Raw genomic sequence first — 18,212 nt, 5'->3', positions numbered from 1 at the left:
CCAAAACAAGTGTAAAAATAACAACTGGCATAGCATTTGCCCTTAAATTTTTAAAGCAGTAGTGTCTTGTGGCATAGTGAATGCCAATTTTTGTTTTCCACTGGTACAATTCAAGCTCTATTTTTGGTCCACTGTCCATGGATTTGATTCTAAAACAGTTCAAAAGATTCATTATAATTTGCAAAGAATTGATAATCAACATAGTGGCATGATCATTTTTATATTGTTAGTTAATTTCCTGCTGGTGAAATGCTCATTTGGAAGCTGCAGTTGTGGTACCATTTGTTTAACATTATTTTCTGATCCTGTGCAATGCATATTCAGGTTACTATTTTCTAGTTCCAACATGAAGGTCACCGGTTGAAAGGTGTTGGCCTCTTCACAATCATTGCTGGTGTGAGTTTACTCGTTACAAGTAATCAATTTCAAGAAAAGCCAAGAAATCCCCCCCGCTCCCCCTTTTAGGGTATTTTTTTCTTATTGTTCTTCTTATTCTTGTGGAAATTAGGCTTTTCAAAGTTCATTAGTGGGTAATCTGCACAACTAGTTGGTAATTGTACTAAAATACTTGGATTTTCCATTTCCAACATAACTAGCAGCTCTGGGACATTTGGATATGGAATGCATTTTTATAAGCTTTTTTCCATTTCTGACATGCATAGCAGCCTAGGACATTTTCCATCTTATCGATTTTGCTCGAAGATTATCCTCTGTTTTTGAGAGGGGTCATACTTCAGCTTTTGCTTCACAGTTAGGCAGAGTTGGAGACTTTAGTACTTGATTGCATCTCACCTTTAGCATCTTAGTAGTTTTTGTAATTGGGAATTTACATAGGGAGTTGCAAATTTGACATGCACCAATATATTATACCTTTCTGAACAAATTATTTCTACACAAACTTTCATAAATATCATATCTATCTTCAAGATCCTTTACGACTGAAGAATGAGCAAATGCCTATTCCCTCAGATATTGGTCTGTATAATCTCTTCCAGGGATTGATAGCCTCCTTGTCAACGTTGGCTTCAAGGTACTCTCATGGGACCTTGAGCAACTGAATAACTTGAAATTATCATTCTGCCATTTATCCTAAAAAAAAAGAAAAAAAAAAAGAAAAAGAAACTATCATGGCCAACTCTTAAGACAGATATCAACATGCATCTGTTGCTGCATATTCAACCCGTTGGAATTTGGATTCTTCCTTCCAATTCAACTCAACTACCTTCCCTTATCTCTTTGGTCAATCTTGCACATTTTATTCATGTTATGATAACTCTCATGCCTAGTGAATAGAAATTTAGTTATAAATTTCTCAAAAAATCATTATCAAGTGATGCTATTTGACGAGATAATTGGCCAATTTATTTGTATTTATTTGTGCTCTTTTAATGTAAGCTAAATTATCATATTCTTATTAACCTTCTATCATAACATGCTTTTCCATACTGTTTTTTGTGTATGTCAAACCCTCATGTTAAATTTTTCTTTTGTCCAGATTTAAACTAGAACTCAAATTCTAGTATGTGGTGAAGCATATTTTGTACTTGAGCAAATTTTAACTCATGGATGCACTTTTGAGAAATACCTACGAAAGAAACTCCTTCACCATTTCATAGTGGCATTAGAGCTTGCGTATCACATCACATGGTGAAACATGAAAGGTGAGGTAGGGTAGGTACTTGACCAAGTTCTTAGGTTTTGTGGTGAGATTATATTTTTTCCTAGAGAATTAATATTCTTGTATTTTCCCAATTTGTTGTGTACTCGAAGTTGTAAGCATAAATTTAAGTGCTGTAATCTCTATTTTCCTTATAGTGGATTGGTCGGTTTTTTCCCATGATTTTTCCCTCTACATTAAAGGGTTTTCCACGTAAATTTGGTGTCTATTTTGAGATTGATTGCTTGCATTGTAACTTGATCAATTACAACCAATCTTACTAAACACAACAAATTTTCCTATCATCGTTGATTAGTACGTCAATCAACAAATTACTTGCAAAAGGTTTGCACAAAATTGCAGTTACCATGAAGTTTGGTATCAATGAACCAAGTAGCATTGCCAGATAATTGAAGTAGAGATAATGTTGCATAGAAATACTAGAAAACCTTATAAGTTAACCCTTAATTTCCAATAAGTTACATAAAATCAGCATATTCATGTTATAGCTCTCAATGATCTATGAAGAACCCAAAGCACATAAAATGGACTTGAAAACTCAGAACACCAACGACAATAGATCTTGCAACAACAACTTTAGGTTTTTCAAAGGCCAAATGTTAGTGAATACAGTTAAAAGAAAAATTACACTTAGACTCGATAAATCTTCACACTGGGGATTCAAAATTTGACTAAAACACTAACTCCTCATTTACTGTATAAAACTTCCATGTCTTTTCATTAAATTTACTAGTTTATTGTTTAAAATACTCCAATACCACAATGTCCTTATTTATGGCTCCATATTGCGATGTAAACAAACCATTCAACATCCAATATGTAAGGGTCAAACTATACAATTATATCCACCATTTTGGAATTTGCTGCAAGAGTGTTACAATATATAATCAAGTTCAACTATATATTCATAAGTTTTCACATTCACAAATACACTATGGCCTCACTAGAGACAGTTTTGCAACCTTAGTTTATCAATTCTGGAATCAAAAACTAAAAACTAGCAAAATGGTTGAATATCATGTAGTAGGGTGAGGACAAAATTGCAACTACCATAAAGTTTGGTGTGAATGAAATAAGTAGCATTCCCAAATAATTGTAGTATAGTTGGGAACAAAGTCTAGAATAGAAGTATCAGCAAATCTAATAAGCTGACCCATGATATCAAATCATTGGATATATGACAATCACAAATATAACAGTTTCGATGAAGAGATAGGGAACTTCAACTATCACCTACAATTTACAACATGTCCATTATAAAACTTGATCTGTCACACAACAAATCCCAAATATATAGTGTGTTTGTGAATATGCCTTTCGAAGTTAGAATGTATAGAGTTACTTACAACACAATATCTTAGCAAGGCAGTTTATAGACAATGCATGTTGTAATTTGAATTTCTAATGTTAACAATTTGTGTTATCTAAAATGTAAATTCTGTACACATGATTTTTTAACTTGATAAGTTTATAGTAGTTCTTATTACACTAAAGCAATACATTACTTGATAAATATGCGATAGTTCTTACTACATTGAATCAACAATTACTTGCAAACTAAAGGGCTTGCAAGCAACAGACAACATCTCCATCCTTTACCTACGCTGGAATTTTAACTTTCCGATAAAGTATGAAAACAAGGATGCAAAAACAATGGGGAAGGCAATGAGAACAACCGCCACAATAGCTAACTGGTCATGGTGAAACCCAAAGTAATCTTCTAAGAATGCAACAACTGTTTTGGTTTCTCCAAATATCACAATCTTTTTATTTATATCTCCATATTGTGATGAAAGCATACCATTAAGTGACCAAGATGTAGGGGTCAGATAATACATCCAGATCCACCACTTTGGAATTTGCTGCAAGAGTAGAACAATATGATCAGTTCTACTATATCTACTTTTTAAATCTTAGCGCCCACACCTACCGTGTGGCCACAATAGAGAGGAGTTCTGCGGATATAGAAGTGACCTCTAACATCCATGTTGCCGGATTGTAATTATTTCTAATCTTCGGAACTCCAGGGATACTCTGTCAAAGTAAAAGTTCAGTAACAAGAAGATCAATAAAATTAATTACTCAAAGTAAATAGTATTACTTAAGATAAATGAAAGCAGGGGGAAAAAAGCAATAGATAAAATGCGTTGCTACATCAAACTGACCTCAAAGTATTCTATAACACAAGCTGAATGTTGTCCTAATGATCCCGAGTATATTACATGTCCACCACTTTTTAGAAGAATTAGCTGCATTAGCAAGACAGGCATGAGATAAGTAACTATTCTAGATTCGATAACAAGAAAATTGTTGATTATTATCCAACACTATGGTCTCATATACTCTTTTTGGGTAGTAGGCTGGAATGCATCTCACAAATTCATAATCTGGTTGCTTTTCCTCAGATCTAAAAAACTCCAGGGCCTTTATTTATTTCCTCAGTACAAATGCATGTATTTCTGAGATTAATAAAACTCCTAGGACAAGGTAACAGCTTCTTGGTTTTACAATTTTACTTACCCTTACAATTTTAAATTCTCATAAAAAAAATCACCTCATCAAATGCTTCAAATATGTCAATACTTGGCTGGTGGATGGTACAAACAATTGTTCTTCCTGTATCAGCTACATTCTTCACAGCTCGCATAACAATTGCAGCTGCTCTTGCATCCAAACCCGTTGTTGGTTCATCCATGAAGATAATAGACGGGTTAGAAACAAGCTCCACAGCTATTGTAAGCCTCTTGCGCTGCTCATTTGATAGACCATTAATGCCAGGTACGCCAACCAGGGCATCCTTTATTCCATCAAGCTCAATGGTCTCCAAGACTTCATTCACAAATTCCTGCATGACATGACACAGTAGCTTTCACAAAATATTATCTCAATGATGAATATAAAACCAAACCTTTGATTCATGTCAGCACATAGAGAACTTACAGCTTTAGTTTTTGAGTCTATCTGAGGAGACAGTCGTAGCCAAGCAGAAAATATCACCGATTCTTCAACTGTGATTTGAGGAGAATGTATGTCTGTTTGTTCACAATAACCCGACACCCTAGCAAACGTCTCTTGAAACTTGGGATACCCTCCAATTTTTATGTGCCCTTCAATATAGCCACTGGTCTTTCTTCCGGCTAAGACATCCAGAAGAGTTGTTTTCCCGGCTCCACTGACACCCATCAATGCTGTAAGAACACCAGACTTCAATGCACCCGTAATATCAGAAAGAATTTGGAGTTTTTTATTGGTGAATCCCTTTTCTCTCGTTTCCTAGAAGCCAAAAAGGAAAAAAAATGACAGGAATTAATATGTTGTAATGTAAACAGCCATCAATTCAGCAGCAACCATAACCTTATATGAATTAAGTGTAATTACCAAGGGGATGTCAACATAGTATTGCACATCTTGAAACACTACTGTTAAGGGTGTAAATGGTAATACCATTCTACCTGTTAATTGAGACAAGACACTCGTTCAAATGTTGGAGAAACATATGTTTACAGTAATGATCTGAACAATAAAATTGATAAAACCTTTATTTGGTTCTATACTATTCTGTGCAGGAGAATTTCCAGACTTTTTTTCTAGACAGGAACCATCACGTGAATCTTCACTTCCCTGTATTTGGGAGAGCTTTTCATGCGAGATAACAGCACGAGACGATCCAGGAGCTGTTTATTAAACGATGATGAATCAAAATCTAGCTATTGTTGCATTGCTGTTTAAGTTAAAATATAATAACAATCAAGAACACAAACTTACACTTCAAGAAAGTTAAGGCCAGGACATATCCAATGTTAAAAACAATTATAAATCCAAATAGGGCACCGAGTGATATCCAATAAAGATATCCATCAAAGTTCAGTCCACGGCTTTCGAGTATTTCTTGCCCTATGGTGGTGTTTGTGGATAACATCTACAGACAAGAAAGGAAAACAAACTTAGCCAATAAGACCATATATATACTCTTGATGCTAATGAAAAAGTTAATTACAGAAATGGCAAGCTATTGACAGGTTTATATGAGGAGTATTAATGCACATGTCCTACAGCCAAATTAGTTGTTTAGCAGCATGTATAAGCAGACAATTTATTGCATACAATGTTTAATTGTAATTAGATTGTGCATTACTTAGTGCTTAGTGTTTGAAGCCAGCTAAGACATTAGAACATCAGCTAAGATTCACTATTAAGTGAGAATATTGGTATTCAAGAAATAACATGTTGATCAGAGATGACTGTCTTTCAATGCCGATCTCTTTGGAGGAGCCATACAACCAGTAGGTCTGCCCCTTGCTCATAAGTTGCGGTATTAGCTAAAAATAGACAAAGGATTATTTGTTATGTCATGAGAGACTCACCTTTTGCCATCGTGGAGCAAGAAATTCATTTAAAGAAAGGCCCATTTCTCCATATGTGATAGGAGAAACCCAGAAACCCCACTTCAACCAAACAGGCATAGAAGCTGCAACCAGATGCACAGCTCAGCTCATCCTTTTAATTGATTATATTAGAATGAGATTGGAGAAGAGGTAAGATAACCTTACATTGAGTTATAATGAAGCCAGAGAATACTAACAATATTAATATTGCAAAACTACCAGCTGTCATGGAAGCATTATTGGTCTGGAAGACTGATGCCAGGAAACGGAACATGGATAATGAAGATAAATGCACTGCAAAAAGAAGAATGAACTGACGGAAGAACCTGAGCACACAGAAAACGATCAGAGATTCATAACTAAAAAAAATGAGACTTCTTGAGCAAAAGAAAGTACTAGTATAAAATGCTTTTTTGAGGTTATAGCACTTGAGAAGCTTTGGATATGCAATTGCTAGTTGATGAACCAAAATAGGGGGAAATGCAATAATAAATCTACATATTTTCATGTCAACCTCACCTTTCGGCTTCAGGGCTATATCCAATAACATAATACGTAAGACATGTCCAAACTAGAGATTCCACAAATGAAATAGGAACCTTTAAAATACTTGATGGAATTGCATATGCCCAAGCTGGGTAAAAACAAAATGTTTTTTGTTTGTAGAAGACTTCAAGCCTTTGAATAGTCATGGACAACTCTGGAATTCCATCAACAAGAAGGATGATAAGAGCATAAAACAGGGAACCCATATAGTAATTTGCATGAAGAATATCAATATCCATCCGGGTCCGTAAAAATACAGTCATCGTGATACATGCAGTGATGAGAAGCTGCAGATAGAAAAGAACAGGAAAACATATTTTCAGATTAATAGGTTTTCCTCCACCCCGGGTGGCTGTCCAAAAGAAAAAAAAAAAGGGGAATGAGAAACAAACGCAAAAGTATGAATCTTCACCTGCGTTGTTTTGAATATATAGATGAAAGAATTCCTTTTCATGAGAAGATACTCCCTTGAAGCACATATTCTAAATAGTTCCCATTTAGAAAGAGAATACACACTAAAGGAAAGAGCATCTCCATGGCTTTGGGATTTATCATATGTCTCTGAAAGCTCTTCATCTAGCTTCTTTCCATAAGGAGATTCCTTGAACTTCCCAGAGAACATATCAACTGAAACACAACTGTAGGGTACTTCCATTTGATACCAGTACTGTGCTTGATCTTTCCTAGAGATAACCTGCATAAAGATAGGATGAAGTAGTTCTTTCAAACAAACAAATTTTTTTAAGAAAAAGACGAGTATAGGCTTCTATTCACTTGCCTCTTGGACAAACTCAGCAACGCCTTTCCTCTCAGGACACCTAAAACCACAATCCTCAAAAAAATTTAGAACATGATCACGTGGACCATGATACACAATCTTCCCTTCTGACATTAAAATAAGATCATCAAAAATATCAAAGGTTTCTGGTGCTGGCTGAAGAAGTGAAACTAGTACAGTAGCATCTGTGATATGCACCAGCTGCTGAAGACATGTAACGACTTGAAATGCAGTGGAACTGTCTAATCCATTTGTTATTTCATCCATAAACAAGGCTTTTGTAGGTCCTACAATCATCTCCCCTGCCAAAATTTAACTTGATTCCTGTGGTCAAAATTCTTATTGGAAACTGGGTTTAGTTCTCTCTATAACTAAAACTACTAGATAGCAGAACAGCTATCAGTCTTCTATTCAAATTACCTGTTGTCAATCTCTTTTTCTGACCACCAGAGATACCTCTTCTCATGGCATCTCCAACAAGAGTGTCGGCACAGATATCAAGTCCAAGGATCTGAGAAGCCACGGCAGCAACATATATAAACTGGTAAGGCAAATATCAATTACAGGGTACATGTTTACTTTCAGCTCTGTTAAAAAGAATGACCTTTAGTATATAATCTGTTTGAAGGTTTCCTTTTAGTCCTTTGGCTGAAATTGCCTGTCAGAACAAGTAGCATAATCAATATTACAACATCTAATCTCTTGAATACCATTAAGAGGTAGGAACAAAATAATATCAACATGACTGTGTTGTGAAGTATTAAATAGACTTGCATAAGAATTATAGTATTTCAAGTATTCCATTTGATATCAATCAATAAATATACTAAATATACTCTTCTGTACATTAATTTATATCAACTTACATGATAATGCACACATGTAACCCATGCTGCTATAGAACATATTCTAATGAAAACATTCAAATACGTTGAGTGAAAATTTTAAATTAGCAACAACAAAAAAATAGGCCTGTTGATTCTTATTTATAGTTTGATTTAAAATCCAAAATGAAAATCATAATAGAATCACATAGATCAGATGTGAAATACTCATAACATTATGAAGTAAGAATCTAAATTTAAGAAGGAAACTAAATTGACGTCATATTTTTGTCATTCCACAAGCAATATAATATTAGCACCATCAGAATCCTACACATTTCAATGTCTTTTGCTAATAATATGATTGTTTCCATGTCTAACAGAGAACGTTCAAGATTTGATCAATAATTTTTCACATCATTTTAGTAAAAACGTTTTCTCATGTAGTTTTATGGGATTTGTTTCCAAGTTTGTTGTTAAAAACTGGGATAAGCAGGTTAACCTTTGATGTTGATTTTTCATGTAGCAAAATCAGTTTGGCTTCCCCTTATAATACATATAGAGAACAAAAACTCAGCCATGCTACAGAAGTACATATGACTACACAAACATGAAGGAAAAGAAGACTGGAGATGCAACAGGTACCTTCATGTAAGTGTCTACGTCTGGATCAGGAATAATTCCAGCTTCCTTCTCCCTTTTACTGACCTCCACCATAATATCTTCATTAGGCCAACAACAAATGGTGCTGTTATTATTGTCACTGTTGTGCAGTGAAGGGACATCATAACTAAATAATCTATAATGTGAACACTAAGGAATGCTTACCTGCTCGGCTTCCAACACCCTGACAACGTGCTGAAAAATCCAGTATTTCCCTCACAGTCATATCTGAAATGTGCTTGTCATTTTGACTAATATAAGCTGAAGTCTTTTGAGGGACAAACTCTTCTAGCTTGTATCCATTATAAGTAATCTCCCCAGTAATCTATTGGAAAAAAGCAAATAGATAAATAATTCAGCACTAGCGAACAGACTAAAGTACATCCCATCGAAAAAGTTAACAACTCAAAAACTCAATTCATTTTTATGCGCATATTTAATTTTAAGGCAAGGGGATAAGCATATTTCAATTTTAAAAATTTAAGTTTCCAGGAGGTAGATAGGTTTAGCTTTGAGATTCTATTGATTTTTATATCTTCATTCTGATGGTTTATTTTCAGTATTGTGAAAGTGTGAAACCTTGAGAGATTGGTTTAAAGTTCCTGAAAGAGCCTTCAAAAAGGGAGGTCTTCCCACCACCCGGGGGACCTAGCAGTAGAGTTATCCTGCAAGAAAGGTAAAATCATGTAAATACACTTCTTTCAACTTCTTTATTTCTATAAAAAAAATTCCCATATGGCTTTTTATGAACGAGAACATGTCAATTGAGGAGGCAATAGAGTATGATTTTAGATAAGATAGAATGACAGAAAAGATTACAAGTTTCCTGCCCAGATTAGTGTCTGGAAAATTCATAGCCGACCACAAAGTTTTGGGACTCTAATGTAGTTGTTATTGTTCTCGTTGTTTCATACAAGAAAGTGCAAATTGAAGGGATAATATTCCCAGTGCAAAGCATCATAAATTATGAGGGTAGTATATCAAAGTAGATTACAAATATCAAAGTATTATAAGCTTCCCAAGTGAAAGTTCTGCAATGAAAATATCCAATTTTACCATTAAAATAAATACCATTTCGAAGATGTATGGACAAGCCAACAAAGTGATGAACCTAAATTTAAGTATATCTATAATTCTATTCATCCATGTGCTGACATGCACCACAGAAACAGTAAATACATATTTAACTTTCTTTTATCCAGTAAAAGAGATCCTTTGAACTTTAACTATTGAAATTTCCTTTACCAAAAATCTTTCAGTATTTTTTCCTTTTCAATTGATGATTATGTTTATTATGTATGTTAAAGAGCATTCAAGAAAAATTCAACTTGAAGTGCAGCTAAGATGAACAGGGTGACATGTACAAGAAATGATAGTACAAAACATGACTGCATCCATGATAAGTTTGAGATAGCAATTAGCAGCAAGATGAAAGCTCAAAGACAATTGGTTCAGAGGGGAAAAAAAGGGAATGAATACTTACGAGAAATGATATATCCAAGTTCAAGGGACTACAATGACAACTGAAAAGGCTGAAATATAATTTTGTTCTAAAAATTTTGGTTTAATTTTGATTTTTTTCCCCAAAAAAGTTTCAACTTGCAAGTCCCCCGAAAATATATTTTAGCAGATTAAAAAAGGGTTTAGCTTGAATAAACCAAACATTGTCAAGTATTAAGTGTTCAAACTCAGCTCATTAACAAAAGTAAAATGTTTAAACTTGGTTCAAGCTCAAACCAAGCCTACAAATAATGTTTGAACTCGAGCTTTTCAAAATGTCTAAAAGTTTAATCTCAGCTTGTTCAACTTAATTCATTATTCAAGCCAATCTCGAGCTCAATATAAAGCTCATGAGCTTAAGATCCTACACAAATACATTATCACACCCATTTTAAGCATATTCTCCAGCCTATTTGATTTGCAAGAGTGTTCTCTCGACTCCCAATGAATGAAAAAACTTACTATGATATGAGTCTATTTTTCAAGCCCATATAAAACTTATTAATAAACCCATAAATGAGCCTAGGCACGACTTGTTTTTTATCAAGCCCTATTGGTCACGAGCCTATTCATTAACCTTTTTTTTTTTTTTTTTGCTTGGACTCTGCTCATTTATAGCCCTACTTTCTAGTTTAAAGCTTACAAGGAAGACAAAAATGTATGTAAGGTAACAGAAGATAGCCATATCATATGCTTTATAAATTCCTTTTTCAATATGGCTATTAATTTATTAGGTATAAGGTTTGTTTTTTTTTTTTTTTAGATAAAAAAAAAAAAAAAAAAAAAAAAAAAAAAAAAAAAAAAACCTTACTAGTTAAGTTTCAAGAAAGTTAAAATTCTAATCCAACTATAGTTTATTTCAGCTAAACTCTATTAGCTAAATTTCAAAAAATTTAAAATTTTATTTCAATAAATTTTGAGAATTTTAAAATAAAATTTAAAATTTGTTTCAATTATTTTGATAATTTATCATAATATTTTATTTTAATATAATACAATTTTCATTAAATATCATCCTTATATCAAGTAGCTTAATATATGTTTGTATTTCGATAATTTAATCTAGATGAAACTCTATTTTAAAATGTCAAGTGACTCACTAAAATTTTGGAACTATTTTAAAATAAATTTATCTTTTACATAGAATTTTTAATTAATCCGTACATCGCATGTATATACTACTAGTATATTGAATAAAAGACTATAAAACCTAAATCATAAAATTGACTAAGAAAAAGGCATATAGCTACCTTCCAGGCTTTATGATACCACTAACTTCGTTAATTATGCTTATGTTAGCTAGTCGTGACTTCAAACCTGGTAGCTTAGTGAATACCTGTTAAGAAAGAAGGAAAGAAAAAATACTTGTTATAAAATATATTATAACATGGAAAAAATAAAGTTAAAAATTTAAATAAAAAAATTATTTTTATATATAGTAGATAATATAAACATTTTATATCTGTAATAAATTATAGTTTATTCAATTCAAAAAGATTCTGAAAATCCAGGTTTCTCCATTAGATTAATTGTCAACTGTCTTACCCCAAAAAAAAAAAAAAAAAAAAAATGTCAAATGTCAGATAGCCACATCAGAGTACAGACAATTTGCATAATTGTATGCATTTTCACTTGCATCTGCACTATTTTTTTTTTTTTTGCTAATTGGTCCTAACTCGTAATCCATTTTTCTTTGCTAATTGGCCATATTCATACTCCAGGTAGTCCAGAATCCATAGACAAAATAGTATATGATCAAGCTCTAAATAGTAAATACTCTTTAAAAGAAAGTACTTACAGAAAGCATGTTTTCAAAAGAATTCCATAGAGTTGGTAATGGCTTGCCATGAACCACCTCACACTCTGCCTCCACACGCAGATTTTTGTATCTCAACTCCACAGTGGGCAATTCTACACCAACTCTGCAAATACAGTTCAGTTTCAACAAAATGAATCCTTCTTATATACAAGAACAAAAGTATAAATGAAGACTTTAAAAGAAGTGCAATATATACATTAATTAGCTCGTTGAGCAATGAAAAATAATCCTAAGAGCAATTAATATTAGCAATAATGAATAGTAGTATGAATGTTCATATATTGGAGTGCATGTTTTTGTTTCTCTAATCTCTATTTACAACTTACTATGGCATCAATTCCTTTCAAATTTGATTTTACATACATGTTTCTTGTATATACTTGCACATGATTTTTACTAGGAAAAATAGCAGCATGATATACTGCATAGTATGAATGTTCATATTGCAATGCAAGTTTTTGTTTCTCTATATTTGTATGACTTACTATGGCATCAATTCCATTCATAACGATTCTACATTCATATCTTGCATGTATGATTTTTTACTAGAAGAAAGTAAACAAGAAAGTAGAAAGCTCAATTACTTGTCTATCCGGTTTCTAATTTTTCTCAATAAGCGAAGGTTGTCATGCTCGATGTGCTTGATGAGCTTCTCTATGAAGACATGCCGTTCTTGAGCTCCAAGCTTGGTAACATCAATAACCCTTTTTTCTTTAGTGTCAGTAGCACCAACATCATCACCATCCTCATCAAATAAGGACGATCTGAGCCGCTCAAATGTTGGCAATCTCTCAATTGCAGCCCACTGCAATGCATATACAGCATCAGCATCAACATCACCACCCTTTGTAGAGCTCAATCCTGAAGCACTGCTTCGGAAACTTGAGCTACGACGCTGAAAAGATGATCTAATGCTTCTTCCTATCTCTGCCAACTCAATTCTCAGTGACTCTATATCATCTGTACCAATCATCTGAGCCATTTTCGTTGAACTTGGAGAGCCTCAACTTGCAAGGAAAACGGGGTAGAAAGAGCTGTGTATATATATATGTATAAACTTTGCTTATGTTCAATTGATGAAGTCACACTTATTCATAATAGCAAGTAAATTAAAACTTAATGCCGCAAACTATGGAGTTGACTTAGGCTATTTCTTTCTCTTTTCCATCTATATTACCATGGTTCATTACAAACGTCAATTAATTATCCAATAAGGTGTGGAAACGGGGGCGCTACTCTATATTCAGGGGGTTCAAAGGAACCCCCTGACTTCAAAAAAAAAAAATTAATAATAATTATATATATATATATAAAATATTTTTTTATTAGTTTAATAATTTAATTTATTTTTAAAAATATTTTTGCACACCTTGACCTAAATTTTGAATATTCTTATTACAAGTATTTCTAACTCTAAGAGTAAAGAGTAAGTGTTTGCGAATTGTAAATGTCACTCTTTTTTATAAATTTATATTATGTGTGAGTGTATCTAATATTGATTGTGTGCATTACTTTATGTTATAATACTATTCGTGTGAATTATGATATGTGTGGGTGCTTGTGTGTAAAATATAAATATAATATAAATTTATATAATTTAATAATTAGGAAATAAAGATGGTTTGTTACATGTGTGTGTATTGTTATCATGTTATAATAACTTTTTGTTATAAAGTTAGTAAAACTTAAGAAAAAAATTGTAAAGTTAGTACTTGTACAAGCATTTGATTGATTAAATAAACACAACGTATAATTTTATGCATGAATGAGTGTGGTTATGTGCGTCAATAATTAATACAAAGCTAAGGTGTTTAATTTAGTCATTTAGCTTAAAATATTTTTATAAAAACAATAACAAATAGATAATAACAACTACATAAAAATAAAAATGTTAGATAAACTTAACAAAATAAAATAATTAGAGGCTTATAGCTACCCACATTGGCAATAGATACTCATAATGAACTATCATATAACAATTCAAAAATTGAAAATTTGTAGAAGAAAATTGTAAAACTTCATGTATTAATTTTTTTTGTCAATAACTTAATATATTCAAGTTCTTTTTTATTAAAATTTTTTAATAGCCCCACTAAACGAAATTCCTGGAGCCGCCACTGGAAAAAGAACCATTGTACGTATGTTTGTCCAAGTTTGATCCCAACACGATCTATTACTAAAATTTCATATATTTATGCTGTACCAAATTGTGTTGGGTATATCAAGTGGCATTCTCAAATAGAGTGTTAGTACATAGTTTGTGCTCTCTAACATAAGCTCTCATAGATGGCATATGATTGATGTGCAAAGTAAAAAAGTCCATACGAAATTAAATGGTAGTTAGTAAAGACTTGTTCTTGCCACGAAAAGAGAATGGTGGTGAAACCCACAATAACTCACATTCAAAAGGAAGATTGTTATGTGTGTGTGTGTGCGCGCACACGAGAGAGAGAGAGAGAGAGAGAGAGAGAGAGAGAGAGAGAGAGAGTAGAAGTCACACTAAAGGAAAAGTAAAGAAATTGAAACTTTGATATAACTTAGTTGGACTAGAAATTAACGGAGCATCTCCAATAATCTAGTTGAACCCAAAATACTCTCTACAATATAAAGTGAAACCATAAAACATTGCTCCAACAATCTCTCTAAGCATGAAGGGTTACTGTAGATTAGCAATGGAGTTTTTTTTTTTTCATTAAAAAATTCCAATAGCTAAATATTTTATCAATACTTTCTCTTTCTTCTTTGATTTCATATAAAGAAAGAATAAAGAATAAATGGAAAAAAATAATATTTAAATGAGATAGAGAAAGAATAGAGAGTCTATTAGAAAGTGTATTTGAAAGAATTAGTAAGTAAAAGATAAATGTAACTATTTATTCTTCAAATAATACAAAAATTTGAAGAGTCTGCTGGAGATGCTTAGGGGCACATAGGTTGATAAAATCATAATTATCCAAATTTTACCAAACCAACAATTAAATTCTCAAATTGATAAAACCATACAAAATTCAAGGTTGGTATGAAAAGAATATCGGATTTGCAAGGAAACCAATTAAACCATGAAAAATCGACAATTTTATAGAAAAATATCATTTCAATATATAAAATATTAAAATCTATCTTTAAATAAGTTTTTGAATAATAATATTCTATTAGTTTCAATATTTAGTATGTTGGGTCTTAAATAATATTATCAACAATATTAGCAATCCAAAATAGCAATCACACACAAGAACACAAATATTTACGTGGAAAACTCTTTCTCTTGAAAGGAAAAACCACGAAACAAATTCCGAATAATTACAATATTATCAAATCAATTACAATAATTCTTGTATATGCCTCACGGCTAAAGAAAAAAAAATCTCTCTTATTTTTTGTTGCTCTTACACACACAAATTATCTTTCTTCTTTTCTTTTTTCACCATGCGGCACCCACTTTTTTTTTCTCACTGTGCGACACCTCCATCTACCATATATACACAATACATTGCTTTATATAATGCACCTACCACTACCTGACACTCCTAGTATAATTAGGAGTAGGAGTTATTCTCATGCAAACCTACTTCACTTATGTCCACTTGCAATAGAAGTCTAAGTGGGCTGGACTACCATTAGGTGCCATGCACCTAACAATCTCCCCCTCCAGCCCACCGATAGGAGGAGATTTTCAATCTATTTCTTCAATTTAATTCTGTGTCGGTCAAGCCAACTCCAAGCTTGACCTTCTTTATTATCTTCATCAACACTGAGAACACTTTATCAACGTCAATCCCTTTCATTCTCAAATAATTAATCTCATCTTGGATTTCTTTAATCCAATCTATTGGCTCTCCCTCATCAGAAGCCCAATTATTCTTGAAGCTAACAGTATGATGTTTTCCAGTAGTCCTCTTCTCATAAGGTTCAACAATCTCTAGTGGAGGATATTGCTCTCCCTCCTCAAGACCTCTAGGATCTTTTACTTCATCATCATCCCATGTAGCCTTAGCATCTTCATATTCTTCATCACCTGTCACTTCCTCTTCTGAAGCACTATTAAGCAATGAGAATTTCACCCTCTTGGTTTCAAAACCATTAATCCCAACACTCATCTTTGGAGTCTTCTCAAAATTTTTAATCTCATTGAACTTCTTCTTACAGGTCTTCACATGAGTCTTGTACAAACCGCAACATGCACGTCCTCTTGCAACAACCAATGGTCCCTTAGTAAGTTTCCATCTTCCATTACCAAGGTAGTTACAATAACCCACTCGATCCATAGCCAGTGTAGAAAACACATTCATCCTTAAATCTGGAACATGTCGCACATTCTTCAACATCATAGTGCTACCAACATTGGTTTCAATGCACAAATCACCAATTTCCACAATTTTTGAGTAACTAGAATTACCCATCTTCACTGTACCAAAGTCTCTTGCTTTGTGGTAAACAACCCCTTCGTAGGGATAATATGGTGGGGGGCTGCAAAATCAACAACAACATCATTATTAGCAACATGTTCACACTTTTGTTCTTCAATAAAGAGCACCACAACATCCTCATCAATTACAGCAATTGTAGTATTTTTCTTATTATCATTCTTTTCATATTTTCCTTTATTTTGTTCTTCATTCCAATGCCAACAATCTCTTCTTAAGTGACCCTTTTTCTCACAATGGAAGCATTCTCTTGTTTCCTTGAATTGAGATATATCTCTTGATTGTGACCTACCATTGAATTTTCGATTATTAAGTCCTCTACTTCTACCTCTGATCTTGTTCTCTGTGACAGAAACTTGATCTTGTGCATTGTCTATATTCGCATTTCTCTTGCGAACCTCTTCACTTAAAATCAAATCTTGAATATCACCATATTTGAGTTTAATTTTCCTTGCAGAATTACTCTCCACCATTCTCATGGCTTCCCAACTGTTTGGTAAAGAAGCCAAAAGTATCAATGCACGAACCTCATCATCAAATTCAATTCCCATCGTGGATAATATATTTGTGATTGTATTGAACTCATTCAGATGCTATGCTACAGGAGTGCCTTCTACCTTCTTCAGATTAAATAAATTTTTCATCAGATACACCTTGTTGTTAGCCAACGGCTTTTCATACATGTTAGTCAAAGCCTTCATCAAATCCACTATGGTCTATTCTTTTGTGCGCAATTGATCTTGACAAAGTTAATTGAATAACTCCCAATACTTGTCTATCAAGAAGGTTCCAGTTTTCATCTTTCATAGTTTCATGTTTCATCCCCAAAAAAGGCAAATGTAATTTCTTCCCATAGAGATAATCTTCAATATGCATCCTTCAATACGTGAAGTCTGTTCCATCAAATTTCTCAATTTCTGAACCCTTGCCTTCTTCTCTGGCCATTGCTTCCACTCTAACCTTAGCTCTGATACCACTTATTGGGTCTCAAATAATATTCCGAATAATTTCACTATTATCAAATCAATTACAATAATTCTTGTGTATGCCTCACGGCTAATGAAAAAAAAAATTTCTCTTATTTTTCTTTGCTCTCACACACACAAATTATCTTTCTTCTTTTCTTTTTTCACAAAACCCACCTTTTTTTTCTCATTGTGCGGCACCTCCATCTACCACATATACACAATATATTGCTTTATATAATGCACCTACCAACGCCTGACACTCCAAGTATAATTAGGAGTAGGAGTTTTTCTCATGCAAGCCTACTTCACTGGAAAAAATTGGCCTTTGCCCTTTTTAAAAAAACAATCCAGCATTTTACCCTCATTCCCAAACTAATTAGGAAAATACCCCTTTTTGAGAAAATCGAGTTAAGCCCTATAGTTATAGTGGCGTTTTTAAGGAGCCTATAGTGACGTTTTGTAACTCGATCTCCATGAAGTCAAGTTATAGGTAAAAAAAAAGAAAAAAAATTGCATGTAACTCGACTTTATGGAGATCAAGTTAAAAAAACGTCACTATAGGTTCTTAAAACGTCACTATAGGCTCCTTAAAACGCCATTATAGGGCTCCAGAAATTTTTTTTTTTT

The 18,212-nt window shown here is 33.1% G+C and overlaps 1 protein-coding gene across 1 annotated transcript; it reads right to left on the bottom strand.

Moving 5' to 3' along the window:
- Positions 1-3,273: 3,273 nt before the first annotated feature.
- LOC126716521 (pleiotropic drug resistance protein 3-like) lies at positions 3,274-13,210 on the bottom strand. Its single transcript, XM_050417338.1, is given in 22 exon segments — positions 3,274-3,540; positions 3,620-3,712; positions 3,844-3,927; positions 4,233-4,523; positions 4,619-4,951; positions 5,057-5,130; positions 5,215-5,352; positions 5,444-5,597; positions 6,043-6,146; positions 6,229-6,389; positions 6,583-6,896; positions 7,022-7,303; positions 7,388-7,689; positions 7,808-7,898; positions 7,992-8,045; positions 8,857-8,933; positions 9,040-9,199; positions 9,454-9,492; positions 9,494-9,539; positions 11,625-11,710; positions 12,173-12,296; positions 12,778-13,210. Coding segments are annotated over 22 exon segments (3,672 nt in total). The 5' UTR covers positions 13,176-13,210.
- Positions 13,211-18,212: the final 5,002 nt, after the last annotated feature.

Source organism: Quercus robur, chromosome 3 (assembly GCF_932294415.1).
Source record: "Quercus robur chromosome 3, dhQueRobu3.1, whole genome shotgun sequence".
NCBI classification, from domain to species: Eukaryota; Viridiplantae; Streptophyta; class Magnoliopsida; order Fagales; family Fagaceae; genus Quercus; species Quercus robur.
Note: the sequence above shows the minus strand (reverse complement) of the source record. Positions and strands in the feature narration are given on the sequence as shown.